Below are 27,348 nucleotides of genomic sequence, written 5' to 3'. Positions count from 1 at the left end.
GACAGGTTTTCAACCCATTTCTGAAATTTCTAACCGAATCCAACCTAACTTTAACTTTTACCATCAAACCTTACATAAGACTGAAAAAATTGACTAAATCTAAACAGAGAAAAAGGAATTTCGGACATTCCTCGGTGTATGTCTCTGCAACCGAAAGCCATGAATTGTCCCCCACCCATCTCTGATCATTCTCAATTTGTCGCTCATCAATTCAAAAATTACTGTTTTAAGTGGCAGAAAGTAAAGGCTAATTTCTGCTTTAAGTTTCTTGAATGAATTATTTATCTCAACATTTCTTCTGGTAAAATAATTAGCACATCCTAGACAATTAATTAAAAAATACAAACAAATGATATTTATGCAGTTTAGAATGTCAAATTAATTGAAAATAGCTGTTTTTACTTATTGATTATAGATTATAATTTTTTTAAAGGTTATATTCTGAAACTGGATTTTCTTAACTACGCTTAATTAAGGATTTATTTTTATTTGCTAAATTTCAAACTGGCAAAGCCTGATATGGGTTACAACTTGAAAAGCCCTTGTGAGTATTAAACTTTGGGAAATAATCAGAGGCAGCAATATCACACTGCTTCAGTAATAACCATATGCCCTGCCTTCAGTATATTTGTCTTGCTTCAGATCTCCCAGGTTCTACAGGGAAACACTATAAAATCATGGGAACTGCTTTAAAACATTCTAAAGTCCTATTTCATTTCCTAAATGCATGCCACTAAAGTTTACCCCCTCCATAATAGACAAATATTGATTCTTGATTAGCCCCTACAGTAAGAAAAATTCTGATGACCACTTTTAAAAATTTACTTCAGCCTAGGCTATGTAATTCCTAAAATTGGTTCACTTAATGTACCCCCTCCCCCTAATGGTTGAATACACAGCTCAAATCATGGATTGGTAAAATTCTACTTTAGCTACTTTTGACTATCTTGGAAAGGGGTTAGGTTAAAAAAATGAAACTTTCAGGGATGGGTCTACAGGCTAAAGTATGTCCCGGGAAGTTATTTTTAAGTACCCACCTCCACTCCTTCTCCCTCTAGAGGGTCCTGACCTTTGATGACCTTTAAAAATATGGGTAAAATTCTACTTTAGCTACTTTTGACTATCTTAGAAAGGGGTTATGTTAAGAAAATGAAACTTTCAGGGATGAGTCTACAGGCTAAAGTATGTCCTGGGAAGGTATTTTTAAGTACCTACCTCCACTCCTTCTCCCTCTAGAGGGTCCTGACCTTTGATGACCTTTAAAAATCTGTGAGTTATAGAAGTAAAACCTTGCAAAATAGATCTTCTGTTTAAATGAAGCATAACAAAATTGTTTTCAGCTTCACAACTTTGCTCAATCCCAATTTATAAGGTTTTAAAGATATACAAATACTTTTCCTAAATTTTGGAATTAAAACATTGATATGGCTTAAAATGCTGCTCAAATAACTAAAATTGCATTTTCAGAGCTAAAGCCAGAGAGAAAGACACTGATAACTGAAAATTAAGGTAAAATGTTGTTTTGTCAAAATTTCAATGGGTATAGACCTATCATGTAGGCAAATTTCAGGACCCTCTGGGGGAGAAGGAGTGGAGGTAGGTACTTCAAAATACCTTCCCAGGACATTCTTTGGCCTGTAGACCCATACCTGAAAGTTTCATTTTCCTAACCTAAACCCATTCCAAGATGGCCAAAAGTAGCTAAAGTAGAATTTTACCCAAATATGTGATTTATAGAAGTGAAACCTTGCAAAATAAATCTTCTGCTTAAATGAAGTACCACAAAATTGTTTTCATCTTCACAACTTTGCTCAATCCTAATTTATAAGGTTTTAAAGATATGCAAATACATTTCCTAAATTTTGGAAATAAACTATTTATATGTGCTTAAAATTCTGCTCAAATAACTGAAATTGCATTTTCAGAGCTAAAGTCAGAGAAAAAGAAACTGATAACTGAAAATTAATCTAAAATGCTGTTTTGTCAAAATTTCCATGGGTATAGACCTGTCATGTAGGCAAATTTCAGGACCCTCTAGAGGGAGAAGGAGTGGAGGTAGGTACTTCAAAATACCTTCCCGGGACTTACTTTAGCCTATAAACCCATCCCTGAAAGTTTCATCTTCCTAACCTAACCCCATTCCAAGATAGCCAAAAGTAGCTAAAGTAGAATTTTACCCATGGATTTTCTGAAACTTTCTATAGCCTAGGCTCCAATTAGCCTAGAAGTAGTAGCCTAGGATCTACAATAAGATTCCTTATTTTAGATAAAATTCTAGCCTAGCTATTTTTGTTGTAGCCTACTTGTTAATTATTCAGAACTGACTTAAGGGTAAATTTCTACCAAATCATATTATTTACTTACACATAAAGTGAATATACCACTCAATGCCTTTTTTTATGCTGATTACAAATATAGTAATCATTTCTATTAGAAATGAATTTTAGCCCCCCCCTTATATATGCCAATTTAGGGTATATATTTCTACAGCCTAACCCAACCCTGAATTGGCATATATAAAGGGGAGGGCTGAAATTCATTTCCAATAGAAATGATTATTATATTTGTAATCAGCATAAAAAAGGCATCAAATGGTGTATTCACTTTATTCCTAACTCAATAATATGATTTGGTAGAAATTTACTGACTTAAGTTCTTGATCTGAATTTAAGATCTGAGAAAACCAGTTTCATATCCAAAAAGACAAGTGATGGATGACAGAATGCTATATCTATATAACAGCAGTTGGGTATTAAAAGGACATACTCCATAATTGTATATTTTCAGAACAGCTGAAAAAAGGCCTCAAAACTTTTATTTCCTGTTCAAAAACTATAAAACAAAATGGATTGATATGTATTATATCTTATGTATTGATCAGTTTTTGTTTTATGGTTATTGGAGAGGAAATAAAAAGTAGCCTAGTTGGGTTTTTTTCTGCTCTTCTGAAAATTTATAATTACAGAGATATGTCATTTTAACCCCCAACTGATTACCTTAAATCACACTTGCTAGCAATAGGATGAATCCTATGTCCTCCAGCTTCAATGATGATAGTTAGTCCTCTGTAAGGTCCCAAGCAGTGGTCCATGGCTTATTGAGCCACTCCCTATCCATTGATGAATTGAATGTCTCCATGCTGGTAATGTCACTGTTTTTTCACTGAGGGAATTCCACAAGCTTACAACTGTATTTGTTCCTTTGTCTGGTATTTGCTTGTTTATGGAACAACTTATGGTGGCAACCACAAGTTCTCTTTGAATTGTCCAGTTGGAATAGGTCAGAAATGGTATCTTCAGCATTTAGAAGCTTGTATGCTGTTATCACATTGCCTTGTTTGTTCTATATGTGAGAGATGGTATTCTGAGCTTGTGGAGACAGGATGGATTTGGGACATCACAGAAACCTTTCATACATTTTGTTGCCCTCCTCTGGACTGATTCAATTGCTGCTTGGTCAGTCTTGTTGATTGGGCATGCAGCACACATTCCAAATTCTAGCCTTTGTTGACCTAGACTTATACAGCTTAGTAATAACATTTGGAGATCTGCTAGTGAATGTTCTTTTGATTAAGCCAAGTGTTTGATTTGCCCTTGCAATGGTTGCTTATGCATGAATATGGAAAGTGAACTTGTCATCTACCAGGGCACCAAGATCTCTCTCTGCATTACTGCTTGAAATAGCTTTGCAAGACTCATCACTACAGTTAAAGAGTCTTGCATTTTACCTTAAATCGCATTGTCCAGCAAAATAAGGAAAGATCCTGTAGAGTTGCTGGTCAGTGATGATGGGGAGCCACTGGTTCAGCGGAGTCCCACTCTGTTTTCCATGGTTTGGTGGACCAATTCTTATCAATGGCAATCTTGAATGCATTGACAGAGGGAGCGGTGACAGCTGCATTGAGAAGACTGTTCCAGGGGCCCACCACTCTATTGGAGAAGTAGTGGTTGTGGAGTCTGCTGTGAGCTCTCTTCCTGAGCAGCTTCTTACTACGCCCTCTTGTCCTGGATGATTTGTCAAGTTGGAAAGGACTCTGAGAAGAGGAATCAGCATGCAGTAGCTTATAAGCCAAAATGACATTGCCCCTCTGCTGTCTGTAGACAAGTGTTGGGAGCTGTAGTTTGTTCAGGTGAGATGGATAGTCAAGGTTCTTGCATCCATCAACAGCTTTGGTTGTGCACTTTTGAACAGACTCTATTTTCTGTTGGTCACTCTTATTCAGAGGTGTGGCAACACACATTCCAAACTCCAGCAATGGTCGCACGAGACCCTTGTACAGCTTTCTCATAACTTTAGATGATCTGCTACGTACTGTACGCTTAATTATTCCGAGGGCCTGAGATGGTTTGGCAACTGCTTTTTGGGTGTGTTTGTTGAATTTAAATTCTTCATCAATGACTATTCCCAAATCTCTCTCAGCTACCAAGGAACCAATCGCTTGTCTTGAGCCACCCCCCCCCCCCACTCATATGGTACTGCCACTTCTCATTCTTTTTCGTGAAATATACCGCCTTGCACTTCTTGATTTTAACTGTAAGCTTCCATTGGCGGGCCCAAAGGGAAAGTGCATCCAGGTCTGCTGCATTGAATTCAAGCTTCCAAATATTAGTCCAGTGAGTGAATGCATCTAGGTCCAGTTATGTAGACTCAATATTTTCTGCTGTGTCTGCACAACCAATAAGTTCTGAGTCATCAGCATAAAGACTTACTTTGCTATTAAGGATCTTTGGCACTTCATTTATATATATATATATATATATATATATATATATATATATATATATATATATATATATATATATATATATATATATATATATATATATATATATATATATATATATATATATATATATATATATATATATATATATATATATATATATATATATATGTTACATTTCTACTTACTATTTAATTTCTCCCAGCAGACTCCTTTTTCCTCAATAAAAATTTTCAAACTGAGGAGATTCACCTAATCACCTTGGGTGATATATATCTATATATCTCACTGGACTAATATATATATCTCACTGGACTAATATTTGGAAGCTTGAATTCAATGCAGCAAAATGCAAGACTCTTTAACTGAGAAAGAAAAACCTATACATTCAGTCCCATATAAATATAGACCCAATACTGTGTCCTGGGGGAAACCACTTCCAACAGCAGCCACCTCAGAGAAGAATGGTCTTCCATCCCTTCCAAATATTTTAACCATTTGAAGTTTTTATGGCAGACTTTGTCAAATGCCTTTGCCAAATCCAGTAATATAATGTCAACAGGGAACCCTTGGTCCAGAAGATTGGTGACATAATTGAATGTATCAATCAGGTTTGTTTCAACCAACTGACCAGACTTGAAGCCTTGTGTACATGATAAGGATAGTTTATTGGTTTTTAAGTGTTTTAAGATTAGAGTGTTAATAATTCTGTCTAGAAGCTTCCCAACTGCAGAGGTGATGCTTATTGGCCTGTAATTACTTGCATCCTCTTTCCTACCACCCTTGTGTATGGGGGTAATATGTGCTGTGTGCCAATCTTGTGGGATACACTTTTCATCAAGAGATTTCTGAAAAAGTAGAGGTAGTGGTCCCAAGAATTCAACATGTGATTCTTTTAGAAGCCTTAGGTGTACACCACTGATTTATTTAGGTTAAACTTTTTTAGGTGTGTCTCTACATCAAACCTGTTGACAGCTATTGGGGTTATGATGGCATAGGTAGGGGGGGGGTTGGAAGAGGGGCATTATCAGGCAGAGTAAGTACAGATGTAAACTGCCTATTTACAGCATTAGTAATTTCTTCTGGGTTGTCTACTACACAGTCATTGACTTTTAGTTGTGTAACCAGGTTAACCAGGAGTGTCTGCCAGGTTTATGGGCTAAGGTATAATTTCAAAAGCATTTTGGATTTGACTTGCTTGCTGCTGCTTTATCCTCCTCATGCTGTTCAAATAGCTTCCTGGATATCCTTCTGACTTGGTTTTGTGCCTTGGTATATTTTCTGTAGTTATTCTTGTTATGTATAATTTGCTTATATAGTCTCCAAAACTTTTTCTTTTTATTTCTTGCTCTCCTTATTTCTTTGGTCATAAATGGCAGAGTTTCAAGTTTTTGTGGCCATCTTACTATAGTATCTTTCTCTGAGACCTCGTGCAGTATTTTCTTTATCATATTCCATGATTTGTCAATATCATTCTGAGTGATAAAGGACCAATCACACCCTGCCAACTCTTACCTCATTAGACAGTAACATGTTTTGTAAAAACTGATTTTTCAGGGTACAGTCTAAGGGAGTATTGTATAGCAGCATGGTGGCTTGCCCCAAAGGGTGGTAGTGGGGCTACATTTAATAATGCTTCATCATTGCTTACTATTACAAGGTCCAAAAATGATGGTGGCTGGCCATCCTGGTACCTAGTTGGAAAGTTTACTGCTTGGTAAAGTGAATTGTTTGCTACGCACTCAAGAAATGGTTCAATTGAATTCTGTCCAGAGTAGCTGCAGCCATCTGTCCATTTAATGGAAGGTAGGTTAAAATCCCCAACTATGAGAAAGTTTCCTGTCAGTGCAACTTTTCTTTTAATTGATTCTACAACTTCATAGAGGGAATTCTCTAAATTAGGGGAACTTGGACTTCTGTAGATTGTGCCAATATGAATTGGTTCACCAGGGAGGTTTATGGATATCCTATCCACACTTGCTCTAAATAAGGCTCATAATCAATATCAACATTTCCTGCCTTGAAAGTTTTTGGGACGTATAGGACAATTCCCTTTCCTTCCTGCTTTGATAGGTTGCTAACCATTTTGTATCCTGGTATCTGTTATCTGTTATCTGGTATCTGTTGTTCTGTCAGAGGAATAGTAGTCCTTTTGGGTTTCACTTCAGAGAAGGTGTAAATGTCTGAGGTGCCTGATGCAACAACACACTTAATTTCTTGAAACTTAGAAGTTAGACAGTCAACATTGCTAAAGATAAGGCTAAGGAAACTAATATTCTTACAGCTTTTACTATCAGAGGGGGCTGGTGATCTTTTAGAACTTGATGACTCAATAGTTTGTTCAGGTTGATGTTGTTTAGTTATTATTATACAAGTCTTTATTATTATATAGTATTATATTGTATATCATGTAGACCTAGTTAGCTACAAGTATTCTACATATTATGAAGTAAGAATTGATTCTAACTTCATACTGTCCAAATACTTTACCCTCACCCTCCCTTATGTGCAAATATATAGCCCAAATTATATAAGTCCAATGCATTCTGTCACTCGTTTTTGTGGCTTTGAAACCAATTTTCTCAAATCTTATATTCAGATTAAGAACTTGAGTGTGTTCTGAATAATTAACAAGAAGCCTTTTTGCTATCTTGGAAAGGCATTAGGCTAAGAAAATGAACCTTTCAGGAATGGGTCTTTAAATTAAAGTATGTCCTAGGAAGGTATTTTGAAATACCTACCTCCACTTCTTCTCTCTCTAGAGGGCTCCTCTCCCTCTATGCTATGTTTCTTTGCATCAAATTTTTTAAAATATTTTCAAATAATGGTTTTATTCACAATTCTATTTCTCTCACTCAGGTAAAACTAAATGCTATCCAATAAAAATCACAAAAACCTCTTTCATTAAAAAAATAATGATGTACAAAGAGATCTGTTAAAGGTAAAATAGGCAACAGGCTAGCTCATTATTAGGGCAATGCCAGACAACAGAAGAAGGGAGAGATGTATTGTCAGAGAAGCAACCAGAGTAGTATTTAGAAATATTACAAAATAAGGAATCTAATGGTAGCCTACTACCTTTATTTGTAAGCTATGGCAAGCTTCATAAAATTAATGGATGAATGCATAACTGAGGGGATATTTACGCATTAGGGTTGAGGGTTAATTAAAATGATACTTTTAGGAATGGTGTAAGTATTTCAGAATTTTAAAAGTACAGTAGTTATCAGAATTTTCTAGTCTCTTTCTGGGAAAATCAACTACTAAACTTGAACCCAAATATTTAGCCCAAATTATGTATGCCAACTTAAGGATTTTTAGTGTTAGAACTCTTTTCTTCCTCCTGCTTGTTTAGACCTACTGTTTACTGTTAGACCTAAACTAATCATAGGCAGCACAATTGCGCTGCCTAAGTAAAGAACAATTTTGGCACTATGTATTATTTATTTATTTATTTTTTTCCTTTGGACCAGGAAGAGTATCAAAGGAGTTGTAGTAGAAACTTCGAAAAGGGCTTATTCGATTGGAAATTGGAGTGGCTTGTGCCTTTTTAATAGTCAAAAGTGATTGGAAAGCAACTAACACCCCTTCCATGCCCACCATTTCTCCAAACACATCCAATCAAAATTTGAGATAGCCATTTTGTTCAGCACAGTTGATTTCCAGATAGAAATTATGTTTCTGAGGAGGACACTCCCCCACAGCCCTCAGGGCAAGGGTTGTAAGTTATGTCCTGGAGGCTAATAAGGTTTTTAAAGAAAGCATTGTCATTCAAACCTCAAAAAAGGCTCATTCAGTTGGAAATTCAAAGGGCTAGTGCCCTTTTTAATAGTCGAAAATGATTGGAGGGCAACTAAATCCCCTCTCAGGCCCATGTTTTCCCCAAACATCCAATCAAAATTTTTAGATAGCCATTTTGTTCAATGCAGTTGAAACATATGCCCGGGGGCATATAAGGTTTTTATAGAAAGTGTTGTCATAGAAACTTCAAAAAGGGCTCATTTGGTTGGAAACAGAAATGGCTAGTCCCCTTTTTAACAGTCGAAAGTGATTGGAAGGCAACTAATACCTCTTCCACACCCACCATTTCCCCAAACACATCCAATCAAAATTTTTAGGTAGCCATTTTGTTCAACGCAGTTGAAAGTTCTGGAAATTATACCTTTGAGCAGGACACTCCCCCCACAGTCTTCGGGGCAAGGGTTTTAAGTTATGTCCTGGGGGCATATAAGGTTTTTATTGAAATCTTTGTTGTAGAAACTTGAGAAAGGGCTCATTCAATTGGAAATTCAAAGGGCTAGTGCCCTTTTTATTAGTTGAAAGTGGTTTAAGGGCAACTAACCCCCCTCTCACGCCCACTATGTCCCAAAACCCATCCAATCAAAATTTCTAAATTGTCATTTTGTTCCAACATCGTTGAAAGTTTTGGAGATGAAATATTTAAAGATGACACCCCCCCCCCCACAGCCCTTAGTGGAAGGGTGGTAAGTTATGCCCTGGGGACATCTAATGTTTTTTATAGAAAGCAATGTTGTAGAAACTTCAAAAAGGGCTCATTCAATTGGAAATTGAAAGAGCTAGTGCCCTTTTTAATAGTCGAAAGTAATTGAAGGGCAATTAGGCCGTAAATCCCCTCTCACACCCACCAGTTCCCCAAACACATCCAATCAAAATTTTGAGATATCCATTTTGTTGAACCTAGTTGAAAGTTGTATAAATTAGGTCTTTGAGGATGATAACCCCCTCAGAGCGCTCAGGGCAAGGGTTGTAAGTCATGTTCTGGGGGCATATAAGGTTTTTATAGATAGCATTGTGGAAGAAACTTCAAAAGGGCTCATTCAATTGGAAACTGAGAGGGCTAGTGCCCTTTTTAATAGCTGAAAGTAATTGCAGGGAAACTAACCCCTCTCTCACGCCCTCCCAAAAGGGCTATTTTTTCGGAAATTGAGAGGCCTATTGTCCTTTTTAATAGTCAAAAGTAATAGGAGGGAGAATCACCTCCCCCATGCCCATCATTTCTCAAAAGAGTTCCAATCGACATTTTGGTATATCCACGTTATTCAACAGAGTTGAAAGGTCTGGAAATCTAAGGATGATACCCCCCCCCCCCCCAATAGCCCTCAGGGTAGGCATTGTAAGTTATGCAATGGGAGCACATAAGGTTTTTGTAGAAAGCGTTGCTGTAGAAACTTCAAAAAGGGCTCATTTGGTTGGAAATTGAAAGGGCTAGTGCCCTTTTTAATAGTCGAAAGTGATTGAAGGGAAACTAACCCCCCTCTCACGCCCACCATTGTCCCGAACACATTCAATCAAAATTTGAGATAGTATTTTGTTCAACGTAGTTGAAAGGTCTGGAAATTATGTCTTTCAACCCCCCAAAATGACAAACTCCCACAACCCCAAGGGCAAAGGTTGTAAGTTATTTCCTGGGGGCATGTGAGGTTTTTATAGAAAGCATTATTGTAGAAACTTCAAAAAGGGCTCATTCAATTGAGAATTCAGAGGGCTAGTGCCCTTATTAATAATCAGAGGGCGAATGCCCCCCCCCCTGCGCTCATCATTTCCCCAAACACTTCCAATCAACAGTTGATATAGCCATTTTTTTGAACGCAGTAGAAGGGTCTGGAAATTATGTCTTTGAGAATGACAACTCCCCCACAGCCCTCAGGGCTAAGGTTGTAAGTTATGCCATGGGGGCATATAAGGTTTTTAATAGAAAGTTTTGTCGTAAAACTTCAAAAAGGGGTGATTCGATTGGAAATTGACAGGACTATTGCCCTTTTTAACAGTCGAGAGTAATCGGAGGGAGAATCCTGCCCCCCACAAACACACTCATCATTTCCCCAAGCATTTCCGATCAACATTTTGATTTTGCCATTTTGTCCAACGTAGTTGAAAGGTCTGGAAATTATGTGTTTGAGGATAAAAAATCCCCCCAGCCCTCATTGCAAGGGTTGTAAGATATGCCCTGGGGGCATATAAGGTTTTTATAGAAAGCATGATTATATAAACTTTGAAGGGGGCTCATTGGACTGGTAATTAGATGCTCTAGTGCTATTTTGAAGAGTCAAAGTGATCTTAGGGCAGCTACCCCCCCCCCCACACACACACAGACGTCGTATTGTCCCGAAATGTATCCAATAGAAATTTCGAGACAGCCATTCTATTCAAAATGGTCTAAATATCATATGATAACGCTTTTGGGGCTGAAACAATCCCCAGAGATTAGGGGCAATGGTTGTAAGTTATGCCCAGGGGGTATTTAAGGTTTTTATGGAAGGGATGGTTGTTTAGCTTTAGAAGAGACTCAGACTCAGTCTTTTTCCCTGAAAAAGACTATGTTAATATAAAACAAGCAGAAATTAATTAAAACTTTTTTCATAAAATAAGTTTTTTAAAAAAAGTAAAGGATCAAATAGAATCAAATAATCTACCAAGCATACAAATACCACCAAATCAGCACCAATAAATAAATGAAACCCAACACGAACAGGAATTAAAATAAATAACAGAGTCAAACTCAAAACGAGCAGAAATTAATATGAGTAGGGTTCTAAACCCATATGCTTTCTAAAAGCCAGAATATAATTTGTACTTTACTAAAAAATTTGTTTTAAATGTTTTTATTTTACAAGTTTAAGAAATCAAAAATTAATTAATATTTTAAGGGATAAATATCAGCATATGTATATTAAACTGACAATGCACATTTTTTCATTAAATTCATTTGAATATTTTTCAGCATATCATCAAACTTCAGCATAAAGAGCAAGGGATTGAGGAGTGGGCAGCAACTGTTTGTTCATTAATGTAATTTCTGATTGTTTTTCAAATACAATTATATTACACAATTACACATATGCAATGGGTAAATATGATCATGTCTTAGGGAGCTACTTTATAGGTTAGCAGAGGTGTAGAATAATGGCTACTTATGTTTCGACCTCAACATAAATAATTAAGAACTGCAAGTTTAAGGGAAAAATAGTTTTCATTAAGTGACTTGTATGCAATAGCTGAATTCTAAATAGAGAGTATATGAGAACAGATCTGATATCAACTTGGGACTCGATATCTTACATCTTTACATAAGGTTACATATTCTGCCTATGTCAATCCATAAGAAAGAATTGAAAAGAAGGTTTTATCTCTGATATCTGACTCAAGAAAAGCTCAAAAACTTCGCTTTCATTGGGACACTGTCATCCCAAATATATAACGTTTGAATGAATGAATGAATGAATTTTATTTCCCACTAAATACAGATAAAAACGTCACTAGTGGAATAATAAATGGAAAAAAAAGAAAAAAAGAGCAATAACAAATAAGAAACACGCAAGTATATATATACAGGACAATAAATAAACACTAATATTGCAGAGTACATAAAGTTAATTTCCTGTTAAGCTCGTAAATAACCTCTCTGCTCTTTTATGAATAAACGTGTACAGGTCAGGTATATTGTATCAGTTACTAATTGCTTTGTTACGCTTCCAAGGAGGCACTCGCAAGAGAAATTTACAAAATTGGAAGAAGCAAGAACGCACCATACGTTTATTCTTATCATAGGCAGCGCAGTAGCGCTGTCTAAGTAAAGAACGGGGTGGGTGCAATGTATTATTTATTTTTGGTTCTTGGTCTTAGACCAAGGTACTTCGTATCAAAGGAGTTGTCATAGAAATTTCGAAAAGGGCTCATTTGATTGGAAATTGGAGGGGCTTGTGCCCTTTTTAATAGTCGAAAGTGATTGGAAGGCAACTAACACCCCTTCTACGTCCACCATTTCCCCAAACACATCCAATCAAAATTTTGAGATAGCCACTTTGTTCAGCGTAGTTGATTTCCTAATATAAATTATGTTTTTGAGGAGGACACTCCCCACAGCCCTTAAGGCAAGGCTGGTAAGTCCTGCCCCGGTGGCAGATAAAGTGAGCAATAAACACAAGGTCTTAAAAAATGCGATAAAGACTCATTCGATTGGAAATTGAAATGGCTAGTGAAACTTTGAATAGTCAAAAGTGTTTTGAGGACACCCCACACCCCTCTTACGCCTACTTTTTCCCAAAACATATCCAATTAAAATTTTGCGATAGCCATTCTGTTTAACACAGTTGAAAGTTCTGGAAATTATGTTTTTGTGGATGACAACCCCCCCCCCCACAGGCCTCAGAGTTAAGGTTTTGAGCTATGCACGGGGGGCATATATGGTTTTATAGAAAGTGTTGTTGTAGAAACCTGAAAAAAGGCTCATTCGATTGGAAATACAAAGGGCTAGGGTCCCTTTTAATAGTCAACAATTATCGAAGTGCTACTAACCTCCCTCTCACGCCAACATATTCCCCAAACACATACAATTAAAATTTTGAGATAGCCGTTTTGTTTAACGTAGTTGAAGGTTCTGAAAATTAGGTTTTTGAGGATGAAACCCCCCCCCCCACAGGCCTCAGGGCAAGGGTTGTAAGCTATGCCCTGAGGGTATATAAGGTTTTTATAGAAAGCGTTGTCGTAGAAACTTCAAAAAGGGCTCATTTGATTGGAAATTGAAATGGCTAGTGCCCTTTTAAATAGCCGAAAGTAATTGGAGAGCAACTAACCCCCCTCTCACGCCCACCTTTTCCCCAAACACATCTAATCAAAATTTTAAGATAGACATTTTGTTCAAAGTAGTTAAAAGGTTTGGAAATTATATCTAAGAGGATGACACTCTCTCCAAAGCCCTCAGGGTAAGGGCTGTGTTATGCCTTGGGGTCAAATAAGGTTTTTATTGAAAGTTTTGTCGTAGCAACTTGAAAAAGGGCTCATCCGATTGGAAATTCAAAGGGCTAGTGCCCTTTATAATAGTCGAAAGTGATTTGAGAGCAACTAACCCCCTCTCACGCCCACCTTTTCCCGAAACACATCCAATTAAAAATTTTTAGATAGCCATTTTGTTCAACGTAGTTAAAAGTTTAAGAAATTGGGTCTTTGAGGATGATAACCCCCTCAGTGCCCTGTGGGCAAGGGTTGTAAGTTATGGCCTGGGGCATATAAGGTTTTTTTTTATAGACAGTGATATTGTAGGAACTTCAAAAAGGGCTCATTCAATTGGAAATTTGAAGGGCTTGTGCTTTTTTTAGTAGTCGAAAGTGATTGGAGGATAACTAAAACCCCTCTCACGCCCACCATTTCCCCTGAACACATCCAATCAAAATTTTGAGATAGTCTTTTTGTTCAATGTAGTTGAAAGGTCTGGAAATTATGTCTTTGAGGAAGACCCCCCCCCCAGTCCTCAGGGCAAGGGTTGTAAGCTATGCCCTGGGGGCATATAAGGTTTTTATTGAAAGCTTCGTCGTAGAAACTTCAAAAGGGCTCATTCGATTTGAAATTAAAAGTGCTGGTGCCTTTTTTGATAGTTGAAAGTGATTGGAGGGCAACTCCCGCCCCTCTTACACCCACCATTTCCCCAAACACATCCTAACAAAATTTTGAGATAGCCATTTTGTTTAACGTAGTTGAAAGTTCTTGAAACTAGGTCTTTGAGGATGACATCCCTTTCACAGTCTTCATAGCAAGGGTTGTAATTTATGCCCTGGAGGCATATAAGGTATTTATTGAAAATGTTGACGTAGAAACTCAAAAAATGTCATTCGACTGGGAACTGAAAGTACTGGTGCCCTTTTAATAGTCGAAAGTGATCGGAAGGCTTGACATTTTTATGGTGAAGATTGATGTGGGTACAATGTATTATTATTTTTCTCTTTTTTTTTGTTTAGACCAGGGCACTTCGTATTGAAGGAGTTGGCTTAGGAACTTCAAAAAGGGCTAATTCGATTGAAAATGGAAGGGGCTTATGCCCTTTTTAATAGTCGAAAGTGATTGGAGGGCAACTAGTCCCCATCCCACGCCCACCCACCCATTTGCCCATTATGCTTAAAAACTAAATGTTGCCTTAAGATTAAACCAAAATGCACTGTGTTAATGCTAATTTCCAATAAAGCATCTCAGCAGTATCCCAAGAACGACTGAGGGTATTATGTTCAAACTTTTGGGGCTACTTCTGCTCTTAAAATCTAACCAAATCAAAATAGCGTATTAGTATCCAAGCTATCAAAGAAAGTAAAGAGATTTTTTTTGCGAATTGTATCAAATTTTCTATTTCAGGTCAACTAGAGAAGGTATGAAACTAAATTAAACACTGCTATTTGTGTCCAGATTTTTTAAAGGGTCTATGCTGTTAAAAATTGCTGAAAATTTTTCTCCAGCATACAAATAGCAGGCCAAACTATAAAGTCTTAAAAAAAACAAAAGATTTAAAGAATTATTTTCTTTTTCCTTGAAAAGACTGTGTCAATATAAAACGAACAGAAATTAATTAAAAATTTTTTTCCCCAAAATAAGTTTTTCAAAGAACAGTAAAGAACTCCATTTAACCAAAAATGAGCAAAAATAAAATCAAACAATTTACCAAGCATGAAACTACCACAAATTAGCATCGATAAATAAATGAAACCCAAAACGAACAGAAATTACAATAAATAACCGAGTCTAACTCAAAACGACCAGAAATTAACACGAGTAGGACTCAAAACCCCTATGCCTTCCCAAGGCCAGAACATAGGCCTAATTTGCACTTTACTGAAAAAAAAAACACAAATGAATGTGCATTGTCAGTTTAATATACATATACTGATATCTAGTAATCAAAATGTTAATATTATTTGATTTATTAAAGTTATAAAAGTAAAAACATTTATATTTTTTCAGTGAAGTGCAAATTATATTCTTAGGTGGATTACATCTTAGGATTAGGATTACATCTTAGGTGAACTAAGAGGGCTGTTGCAAAGAAACTGACAAGTAAATGAATATTTATTATTGAGAATGCATTTTGGTAGTAGTAAGACATAATTTTACTTGATGCAGAAAATTTTGTATGAATATCCTGGAGAGGTTGTGATTAGTTATAATCAATTGCAAATGTAAAATCTGATAACCAATGAGTTGTGGGACTTGTACCAGGGAAGGCTATTGTGCACCATAAGCTTTTTGCTAGTTGTGAACACAGTATAAAGATATAGCAGTAAGTTTACCGCAGATAATTTCTGGCTCTTCATTCTCGATGCGAACAAACAGCTCCTCCCACTTTTTCTTGCATTAGCGCGTACAAACAGCTCCTCTCATTTGATCTGCCATCAGCGGTCCAATTACCCTGGAACACTTATTTTGGCAGAAACTTTCTCGAAATGCCTTTGAAACCTAATTGTAATTCCTAAAAACATCTAATAATAACATTGCACTACTAATTACCGATTTCCATATATGTATTGGAATAAATTAATTTAAGATTAGTTTCTTCAAAATTTGGTGTTCCAACGTTGAAGCCAAGTTTCGCGTTCAAGAGAAATCTGACTTGTCTACCCATGAACAGATCTAATGTCGCTTATGTTTCTACGTTCTCTGGAGCACTCGCACCTCGGTCGGGGTTTTTAGAATGGGTGAGATAGGGAAAGATCATACTGCCTCTAATTTATATACTGTGGTTGTGAAATACCCACACATTTTTCTGATTGATATTTGAATAGCATCATAACTTTATAATGCTAAAATTGCTTATTTTGTCAGTGGGTATTTTTTGTGGGTTTGAACTCCTACTTTGGTTTGTAATGTTAACTTGCTTATTTCTCTATATTAAAATATTGGAATTATGTCATTACACCATAGACCCCACCCCCACTTCTTGCTGCTAAATTCTATGGATTGATAATCATAAATTGATTGTTAGTTTTTTGCTTTTCAGTTTTTCTGCTAAGAATTAAAATGTTGCATTACATTTAAAATTTGGATATTTAGTTGAAATTTTTATGTACATTTTGTTGATTAAGTCTTTGATAATATTTTCACTACTACAAGATTTCAGGTTGATAGAAAGGGGTATTATTGTTCATATAGATAGAAACTCTGTATGACTTCTGAACTTTTATGAAGCTGAAGCCATTGTGACCTCTAAAAAAGGATTCTGTGATGTTTTACAGGGTATGTTGTATACATATTTTGAAATATACTGAAGCATTGTATACTGGGACATATCCAGTTTTTTTTTTTTTGGGGGGGGGGCTACTAAGAAAAAACAAAAAACGCATTACAAATTGGTTTATATTCATTTTTGTCATGTTTTACAAGTCAGACAAACATTTCGAGTGGAGGGGGAACAAGGAAGGAGGAGGTTGACCTCCCTCCCCCTGGATATGGCCTTGATTGTGTATAAATAGGAAAAGAGCAATATTACCATGTCAAAATTCTGAAAACAAGGCTCCTGATAGCCCTTACCTCCTCCTCCCTCAAGAAATTTCCTGGCAAGGCTCATGATATTATTTCTCACTTTTACGACCCCTGAGCTGCCCCACCCCTAAACCCCAATAAATCTTATCAAGATTTTTAGATAGTCATCTTTTACCAAACAGTTAGAAATCTAAAATTTTCCCTTCTCAATCAACTGGTTATCAAGAAGATAAACATACCACTCAATACAGTTGTAGTTTAGTGGTTGGTCTCTCCAGAAGCTACTAATACTACTACTACTAACAATTCAGAGTAGCACCAAACTGCCTGAGACCAACACAGGTATGACAAATCCTTCTCCATCCCTTTCTATTCCAAGCCTTCTTCTTTGCACTCTCCCTAGAAGTTCCAGTTTCCCTTAAATTCTTCTGTACAACCTCCTGCCATCCCATTTGGAGTTGACCTGCTTTTCGTCTGGCCCTAGATGGTTGGCCAAAAAAGATAATCTTTGACAGTCTGTCATTTTTCCTCTGCAGAACGTATCCCAGCCATCTTAACCATTCTCTCAAGCCCAAGAAAGAGGGATAGAACTGAGGCAAAAATTCGTAAATTAAAGATAACTTCAATATGCCCCCTTTATATTCCAATTGATTTAGTAAAAGTATTTCCTGATAAACTATCAAATATTTTTAACACAATAACTAGAAGTGGTTCATTCCCTAACTGTTGGAAAAAAGGATACATTGCACTCATACAGAAGAAAAGGGTTAATTTGGATTTTTATGGAGTTTGGCCAATTACTTTAACAACAATATTTTCTAAATTGTATGAGACCTTTGTAGCAGATTGGCTTAAAGAGATGACCTGTGAATTCTGTGATAGATGGAAGCTGTGTTAGATGGAACAACAATTTGAAAGCATGAAACGTTTATCAATGACACATTACCTGGTCAGTCTCCTTAATACTGTATATGAACCATTTGACAAGCCAAACACCTGGCTCAATCTCCTTCTAATTGTCCTTCAAAAGGCTTTGATTTTTTTAGTCATAATGTTTTAGTTGAAAAATTGCTGAATTAATTTAAAGCACCTCATTTTCTAGTCAATGTTATTGCATCTTTTTTGTCAAATGGAAGTCAAGTTGTTAAGTGTAAAAATGTTTATTCTGTTTCACTACCCCCCTGGGAGAATTCGCTAATGGACTTTTGCCTTTGAGACAGTCAGAAGATGTTGAGGCTCATAAAATTAGGTTTAAGGTATCGAACCCTCTTGAATAACCTGAAAACAGTTGCTTTTGTCTCCAGTGCATGCAGTAATGATGAATTTGCAAACTAGATTGTGATTCCATGATCCTAATTATCATTGAAACTGCAGACATATAGTCTTGTATGTCTATACTATCGTTGGAGAAACAATTTTTATAATCTATCTTGTCAATATAAAAGGCCTCATCTTTTGTTGTTGCTACTAATCTCCAAAATGTTTGATTATTCTAATTTTTTTTTTTTTTTTTTTTTTTTTTTTTTTTTGTTTTTTTTACAAAGCTTGAGCTCAAATAAAATTGGGAATTCAACTTCAGACATTAAACTTATATGACTTAAAATTCAGCTGATTGCTAGTCCATGTGTATTTTTATCTAACACCCAAATATTTCAGTATTGATATTCAATATTAAGTCAAAGGGTTTAAAGTACGTATTTTACTCTAAATTTGATTTAATAGTTTGAAATGAAATTCATATATACTATGTATATATATATATATATATATATGTATATATATACATATATATATATATATATATATATATATATATATATATATATATATATATATATATATATGTATATATATATATAAAGAAAATAGAACCTATAAATAGCACACATTTTTCTGTGATTATCACATTAAAAAAAACAAAAAAACTAATCAACAAATCAGTTTTTATTTTCTCATTAAATTCCATTCGGTAATACAGTTCAACTACTAGGACTGAATATTGAGTCTAAACCATTATAGAAGGAGGAAACTAGGAAATTATTCTTTGAACAGAAATATTTTTGAGGGACTTGCAATCATTTACTTGGACAGGGGATTCCTTTTAAGAGCTATAACAGATTTCTACCAGTGTTAGGCACTATAAGATTAGAATTGGGATCCTATTGCTCTCCATTATCTTGTAATACCCTGGATCCTCTACTGCTCCAAGTAGAATTCTGTAATTCAAGTGGTTACAGGCCTGCACAAACTGTATAACCTCTAACTAAGTTTAGACAGCTTCCTTGATTGATACACTCAAGAAAAACAGCTGTCTGTGTGAGACTTCTTTTAAAAACAAAGTAGAAATCAATTTGTTTCCTAATTAAATACATTCTTGGTGATTTACGTCGATAAAGGTTGATTTGATTTTTTCTCCAGAAACTCTGGGGCTGTGTCAACCCGGGAGTTTTTGTTATCTGATATATAAACTATTTTTAATAAAATGGCTATCTCAAAATTTTGATCTGGATGCGTTTGGGGAAAAGGGGAGGGGCTTGTTGCCCTCTGTTCTCTTTTAACTCTTAAAAAGTGAAGTAGAAATTTCAATTTCCAATCCAGTGAGCCTTTTCTGAAGTTTATATGAGCACCCCCTCCGTAACAAGAGTATACGTCCCCAGGGCATAACTTAAAAGGCTCTGGGGGGTTTTGTTGACCTCGCAGTTTTTGGTATCTGAACTTTAAAACTATTTTTAACAAAATGGCTATCTCAAAATTTTTATCTGATGCATTTGAGGGAAAACGACGTGAAGGGGGGGGGGGTGTCCTCAGTCACTTTTGACATCTAAAAAGGCACTAGAACTTATAGTTTCGATCAAATGAGCCCCCTCCAAAGTTTATACGACCACCCCTTCCATATGAAGTGCCTTTGGGGAAAAAAATATAATAAAACATAAGAGCCCTGTGACCTTTACTATAGGCAATGCTATAGCGTTGCTTCTGCTGTAGACAACAAAGTACTCAAACAGAGCTGACATCTGTTCCCTTAGCCTCAAACTGGCAGGTCCTATTGTTAACCATCTTATGGGTACGTGTTTCAAAAGCGAGGCTTAGGAACACCATTTTTCACGTAAATTTTCATGTAGCCTTCTTGTCTAGCCGGCCAGCCACTAAAAAAGTAGTATACTTTAATGATCAGGTTGGAACAATTCTCACCGATTTCCTGCAAACCCTTCCGAAAAGCGTTGTGTACCAAATGGATCTTGCAGGTACCAGTATCAAGGAGACCTTTGTTACCTGTCAATTCATGTTTTTCACTGTCAATCAGTCCGAAATATTTTGTTCAAGTTCGGACCGTCACTTAACGCTTGTAGTTTAAAAATAGATAACCACTTTCAAAGATTGTTCTGACTATTTCCGACTTCAAGTCTTCAGCTTTGGCATGTCCAATAAACGCGAGTGTCTACCACTCGTTTCATTTTTTTGGACGAAAATCTGATTCTCATTTCAAACTTTTTCTTACTTTTTGAGTTTGTGGTTTCGTTAAACTCGACAGCATAATAACTGTTGCTGACTTCCATCAATGGTCATCCTCCGGAAATGGGGTCCAAGAGCTTCGGTTAAAAACAAGCTAACTTAGTTCGCTTGAAGGAGAAGTTTTTGAACACTGTATTTCCGAGCATTTATCCAAATACATCTGCCATTCCGTCCGCGGATTTCCCAGAATAGTCAGACTCAATCATCTTCGGAGCATATGTAATTTCTGAAACTGTTGTTTCATCCCACACTACATAAGCACCTAGGTACATAGGCGGTTTCGCCTATTCGCCGCTCTCCATGGAAGATATTGCCGAGAGACGAAGCTGATTTGGCGTTAGCTTTATGGTAACATTCTTCTTATGTTCAGCAGTTCCGGCGTGCTGCAGTAAAGCGTAGGAGCCCATATGGCAGACAAGCGATGTATTGCAGATAGAATAGTAGAAAGAGAACAGATCTGTTGGAACGGCTCTACGCCATTCTTTCATTTGGTGTTCCGTCATTCTCTTTCACATCTTTCTCTTTCAATCAAGTCTCCTTGAAATTTTCTTTTTCCCATTCTTATTCTAACTGAAGCTTCAAACCCTAAACCTTAAAAAAAGAAAAGAAGCTGGTAGAACAATATATGAGCTGTTACCAGAAATGTATTCAAATAAAAAAGGGCGGTAGAAAGAAGCCTAATAGTTCAAGAAATGTATGTAAGCTCGAAATCGTTCAAGGAATTGGGTTTTAACACCGGCTCCTTCGTATTTTGTATTTGGAGCCATTCTCTTATCTTTTTTTCCCATCTGTGTGTAACAGTGACACCCTTAAAAGTGTTTTCTAAGTAAATAACAAAGCCAACGGAACCCTGCCACCTCCTAGCTTATTGACTCAAGAGGCAAAGGTCCTTTTCGTTACTTGTCTGTCTGCTTTGTCCAAACAGTAACGCTGTAGCTTATTTAAAAATAAATCGTCTTTCTTAGACAAGCCAAAACAGGTTTCAAGAATCTCAATCGAAACAAAAATACTTTAAACCGTATACTAGGTATTGGTAGCCTTCAGGATACGGAGCTTTAAATCAAAGCAAGAAAAGGGACTTAGGGGACCTTTATCACTGTAAGGAACCAATAGTGACCTTCACTCGAATTTAGGGACTTTTTGGCAGCCCTTTATTCCAGTTAATGCCCTCGTTGTTGTTTTTTAGAATCGGTTGTTAGAATCTTTCAGTAGGTACAGACATAATTATGAATTAATATCACAGTCAGAAAAATGTGTAAAAACCCTTTTGTTGTTTACATACCTTCTACATTAATAAGGAGGAGAAGAATTGATGCAGGAGGGGGCATTGTACCTGTATTCCATCCCCCTTTTAATGCAAAGTATTTGCAAAGGGTTCAAACTTTTGTTTAATGCACCTAGTTTTTGGAGTCTTCACACTCCCCCCCTTCATCTCCCCCTACATACATTCCCTTAGACATACCTTAATTTTTATTTTTATGTTTAGTACATTAGAGCTTATGTTATTATGATTACATTTCAGAGTTCTAATCTAGTTTAAGGTTAAATAACAGTGCTTATAATCCTTTATTTTTTAATAGCTGTTAGCAGTTTATAAACAATTGTTTATTTTTTAACAGCTGTGAAACGATTGATGAGGGAGGCTCTAGAGTTGAGAGAACCGACGCATGAATATCATGCTCAACCATTAGAAGAAAATTTGTTTGAATGGCATTTCACTATAAGAGGACCATCAGATTCTGATTTTGAAGGCGGAATATATCATGGCAGAATTCTGATTCCAGTAGACTACCCATGCAAACCACCAAACATCATTTTCCTTACAGTAAGTTTTTTTTCACGGATTAGACAAACAAATATTGAAAATTAAATAACGTTAAAAGTCGAAGTAAATATTCAAACATAAAAATAAATATGAATAGATTATATAACGAGAAATATGTGGAAGTGTAAAGTTATAACATAATATTAAATTGTCAAAAAATTGACGTCAAAATTGTCAAATTATGTAAATAATTGCCAAAATTGTGTCTAAAATTGACGCCATAACTGCCAAATGATGTCAATAAATGCCAATTTTAAAATTGTCAGAAAGGCATTAATAATAAAAAAAATTATATATTATTAGTTTTACCCTCTATTGGGCAAATTTCCAATTTTGGGATAAACTGGCTCAACAAAGTTGTTGTGCATGTAAAAAAAAAAAAATACACCTAGACTTCTAATGGGTAATAAGAAATGAAAAAAAGGAACACAAAAGCAAGAAATGAGGTCCAGAAATGAGGATCCCGCCCAGAAAATCCCCTTTATAAATTTCTTGACTTACAATGTGAAAACTCTCAAAGCATCTGCGAAACTTTACTGTTTTACATTTTTCTATTTTACAAAATGCCTTTTTTAGTTTTCTCGTTTAAAATTTGAAAAAACGGCAAGTTTGCCCTTCCCTAGATTAAAAAAAATTAAATTTACCCCTAACACCTAAATTTTCTTTAATTGATGCCACTGTTACTGAGTTTTTTCACCTAATTGGGTACTTGTCTATTACATAAAACACTACTTACTTAGACTTAGGACTTCCCACGCCGGTCGACGTATAAGGCGGCAACGATGCCTCTCCACGATGACCTCTCTAGCGTCTTCGACCAAAGTTCATCAAGGGCTGTTCTTGAGAGCGCTGCTTCTTTTTATAGTCATTGTTCAAGTGTATCATGTTGTCCGTGCCGTCAAACTCCTGGAGGAGTCCAACACCAAACCAAACATCATGAGGCAGACGTTTGCTGCCCATTCTAACCATATTCCCTCAATATCGCCACCAACTGCTTATGGCTATGTCAATAAATAGTGACTGTTTTGTCGTGTCTCTAATGAAAGAATTGGTAATTTTGTCTGTCCAGTTGATTCCAAGAATCCTTTGAAGAAAATTATTTTCGAAACTTCCGATTTTTTTTTCTCCAGCTGTATTGTCCGTACCCAGCTTTCAGAGCCATGCATTAGCACTGACAGGACATTACTATTGAAGAGCTTTAGTTTCAGCTTCAAAGAGAAAGTGGCATTTCTCTTTCTTAACTTATCAAAGGCGCTTCCTGCGCACGCGATACATGTGGCAACTTCATGCTCGGGGCTTCCATCAGTAGGGTGAATCGGGTAAAGTCCGACACCTTAACATGTTTTTTTTTGTTAAATTGACTCTCAAGATTTTTTTTATGAGTATCTCATATCATCTTCTATCAAACCTTTTTTTTACAAAAGTTTTCCATATTATTCACTTTCTGATTTTCCCATATACTTTGCTTGTAGCCCATCACCAGGTCTCAAAGTTGGTGCAGTCTGCTATGTTGGATTTACCCCAGCTTTGGGGGAAGTGCAACATATCCTACTAGCTTTTTTCAACAATATGTCAAAAAAAATATGACTTCACCATCTTAAAGGGCATCGAGGAATCACTATAAGTCCATAAGCAAACATTTTTTATGTCAAACTGACTGGCATCAAAAGGCCAGACCATACTTTTTTCTGCTGCTGTGGGGTAACTCCGACAGTGTCTGACTTACCCAATAGATAAACGTTACAAGAATCTGAGCCTAGTTGTACAAATCACTAAATGTAAATGATTTCTTGTATTTTAAAAAAGAAAAACATATCACACAAATTATGGTTTGACTTCAGATACAAAAAGTTACTCATATATGTTGTAGCTTACTTGTATGGGCATAAAACAAAGATCTACTGACGCTTGCCAGTAACTGCCTTGTACGATACAATAACCTGACGGATTTGGGGTATTTCAAATGGTCCGGTTCCCACTAAGTTTACTGGTCCTGCAAAATGTATTTGTCATCCACAGTATCAATATTGTCTTTCTGGCCAATTGAAAGAGTAGGTGGCAAGGCTCAAGCAGTGAAGAAACTTGAGCTTAACTTTTCCCTCATCAGGAAAGTCTAGAACCCTTCCTATGTACCAACCTTGTTCGTCATTCCTGGCATCGTATCTAAATGCATAGTACTCATTTAGCTTGGGAACAATCTTTTGCTTATTGGGTGTCTCCTTGTCATCACTGTCACTTTCTTGAATAGTATCTTGAATACTCTGCTCATCCTCATCAGAGCCAAGTTCAAGGCTGATGTCTGATTCGGTATCACCCATATCTCTATTGGCTTCCCTCTTAGGAAGAATTTTTTTTTTCGATTTTATACCCTTCCCATCTGAACTTTTCTTCTTCCCTTTGCCTTTTGCTTTCAGATTTTTTTCCCTCTTAAGCACCTCTAGATGCTCTTTTGATGTTATCACTTCTGCCTCTCTTGCAATTTTCTTCCGTTTTTCTATTCCTGAAACTGATTGTAGGTCGGGCCGCTTGATTGAGTCAAGAAGAATCTCTTCAAAAGTTTTTGATTGGTTGCCAAGCAACTTCCTTGGACTAATGGTAACAGAAAAGGTAATTTTTTCTAGTTAAGTGTTGATGGTGGTTGTGACTTTAGATGTGCCTGAATTTTCCTCTTGCTCCTTTTTCATTTGTGCATAGCGTCTCAACTTGGTGGGTTCAAACTTTGTCTGGTCAATTACGGAAGGGTTTACTCTCATTGGAACACTCAGATCAAAGATTCCAGTTGCTTTGAACGACTTTTCGATCAGACTAGGAGTGAGATAGGTATCCCATACTTTTGATAAGAGACATACAAAATCCTTCTTCGACAGAATGTTGCCAGGGTGCTCCCTCTGCCATTTCGAGAGATTCTGATCATAAGACGTTTTCATTCCCTTGAAAACTACTTTATCGAGAGGTTGAAGCATGTGGGATGCATGTGGAGGTAGCTTGAGAATTGTCACGTTATTTTCGTTTGCAAGTTTTGCAAGAGCAAGAGAAAGATGTGAGCCATGTCCATCTAAGATGAGAAGTGCCTTTCCCTTTACATGAGGAAGAAACTGGATTTCAAACCAGTTCATAAAGAGATCAGACGTCATCCACCCTTTATTGGTAGATGAGTAAGATGCACCAGGGTAAGCTCCATCTACAGGTATCCATGAGGTCCAGGTATTCTTTGCAGAGAAAACAATTAAAGGTGGGAGTTTTTCTCTGTTTGCACTGATACAAGCCAAGACAGTTGTATTTTCACGTCCATTACCACCTGTTCTATGAGTGGCTGGTGAGCCTTTGGCTCCAGCAACTTTTGTGTTGCCAGGATCCCTGCAGAAAGATGTCTTGTCCAAATTAAACCAGCACTGGGGCTTGTCAAGAATATCCATCGCCATGGCAGTTTCATACAACAGCTCATAAAAACCATACATTATGAAGGGATCAGATTGCTGCAAAAGTCTTTTGTTTTCTAACCTTTCTGGTTTCTTTAGTGAAATTTTGTTTCGGCACTTGAACCCCACCCACCAGTCATGACCAGGTTGGTTGTCCTTAAATCTTGTTTGAACTTTGTTCTTGATGAGATAGTCTTGGACTTGGTCAAGAAATTCCTGCTTGCTGAGACCTATGCCCCACTTTTCAAGTATTTGGAGACCCTGAGCCATATCCTTTTCTATTTCAGCAGGAATTTCTTGGCTCCTCCCTCCACCACAAACTGTTTTTTTTACTTCTGTCTTCTTCATAAGATGGTCATGCAAGGTAGTGCGCGGTATTTGAAATACTTTGGAAGCCTGTAGCATAGACATTCTCTTTGAAGATATCTCTGCTAGCGCATTTTGTAGCTGAGTTGCATCATATGTTCCTCCAACCCCGCGTTGTGTTTTCCGAACATAATTTCTAGGCATCTAGAAAAGACAAAGGAATTATGAATGAATGGATGAATTTATTCGAAGGGGAATTATGAATGAATTGATGAATGTATTCGAAAATCTGTCACAAGCAGGTGTGCAAAAATTCCAAAACTGCCAGTAGCAGAATTCCAAAAGCTGCCAACACTTTAGCATCAAAATCCGTGTTTTGACAGCTTTTCTTTGAGCAAAAAGTATTTCTATAGGTAAAATTTGCAGAAAAGTAACAAATGTAACTTAGTATAGCTTGTGGTTAGAAATATCAATAGTTTTCTGAATCATATTTAATCATATTAAAGTACTGTCTCATATTTATTTTAATACTGCTAATGGTGTATAGTATTTTATATGTAAAAAGGGTATTTTCAGAAAAAATCTGCCAACAAATTTGATACATGCCAAGTAGCATTTCTACTTTGCTACACTTTTTGCACGGCAGGTCACAAGTAAAGGTTAAGACGAAAAAAAATTACAAGGAGAAAGATAAACGAAAGCAGGCACAGAACTGCAAAACATGAATGATCAACACAACACTACCTTCCACTAAGTTAGTAGAGCCATCTAAGGATGGTTACTGGCTTCAACCTTTATTATCCAAAGCTGAGAATCTGTTCTACCATTTAAAATATCCATCTTTGGTAACATGGGGTAAGTCCAACACCCCAGCCAAACTTCCCCTGTAGGGGGTAAGACCAACATGTTGGACTTCCCCCAGATGGGCTTTTTCGGGGGTAAGACCAACACCCCTCTTATCTGTTCAACTAATAACATTAGCTTGTTTTAAAAAATCAGGAAGATGCTCCTGGTCTTCTAGTTTCTAAGAAATGAAAAAAAAATTCTCTATCTCTCTTACTTTATAATCTGCATAGGTTAAAGTAAAGTCACTTACCTGTGTTCCTAAAAAAACGCCGTCCAAAAAATTTCAAAACCCTCTGAATAGAAGGCGTGCTAACTCTGCCGGAAGTTGATGGCACTGTTGCCTACTGCTACTATTATGGAAGAAAATATGAAAGCCTCCCACAGATACAATGAACCATAGACAAGTTGAAGGCCGGTATCGGACTTACCCCACTGTCGGACTTTCCCCGATTCACCCT

At 36.6% G+C, this 27,348-nt stretch overlaps 2 protein-coding genes across 2 annotated transcripts in view; one reads left to right on the top strand and one right to left on the bottom strand.

Moving 5' to 3' along the window:
- Window positions 1-403: 403 nt before the first annotated feature.
- Window positions 404-24,237, top strand: LOC148953662 (ubiquitin-conjugating enzyme E2 J1-like). The gene is made up of 3 exons (XM_089087274.1): window positions 404-544; window positions 22,114-22,319; window positions 24,190-24,237. The coding sequence occupies exons 1-3, from the start codon at window positions 520-522 to the stop codon at window positions 24,235-24,237; spliced, it is 279 nt and encodes a 92-aa protein (XP_088943400.1). The 5' UTR covers window positions 404-519.
- Window positions 24,238-24,940: 703 nt separating this feature from the next.
- Window positions 24,941-27,348, bottom strand: part of LOC148953661 (uncharacterized) — a 64,169-nt gene continuing 61,761 nt past the window's right edge. Inside the window, exon 4 of the mRNA XM_089087273.1 lies at window positions 24,941-26,248. Within this exon, the coding sequence (XP_088943399.1) occupies window positions 24,941-26,248 (1,308 nt within the window). The remainder of the gene's footprint in view (window positions 26,249-27,348) is intronic.

This window comes from Artemia sp. Qi Xiang Cuo, chromosome 3 (genome assembly GCF_049724085.1).
Source record: "Artemia sp. Qi Xiang Cuo chromosome 3, ASM4972408v1, whole genome shotgun sequence".
Lineage (NCBI taxonomy): Eukaryota > Metazoa > Arthropoda > Branchiopoda > Anostraca > Artemiidae > Artemia > Artemia sp. Qi Xiang Cuo.
Note: the sequence above shows the minus strand (reverse complement) of the source record. Positions and strands in the feature narration are given on the sequence as shown.

Excerpts from the sequence above, each read along its gene's own strand:
- LOC148953662 (XM_089087274.1), top strand. The coding sequence starts at position 520 with ATGGGTTACAACTTGAAAAGCCCTT. Across the intron at positions 545-22,113 it reads TTACAACTTGAAAAGCCCTT|CTGTGAAACGATTGATGAGG; the intron begins GTGAGTATTAAA and ends ATTTTTTAACAG. Across the intron at positions 22,320-24,189 it reads CAAACATCATTTTCCTTACA|CTTACTTGTATGGGCATAAA; the intron begins GTAAGTTTTTTT and ends TATATGTTGTAG.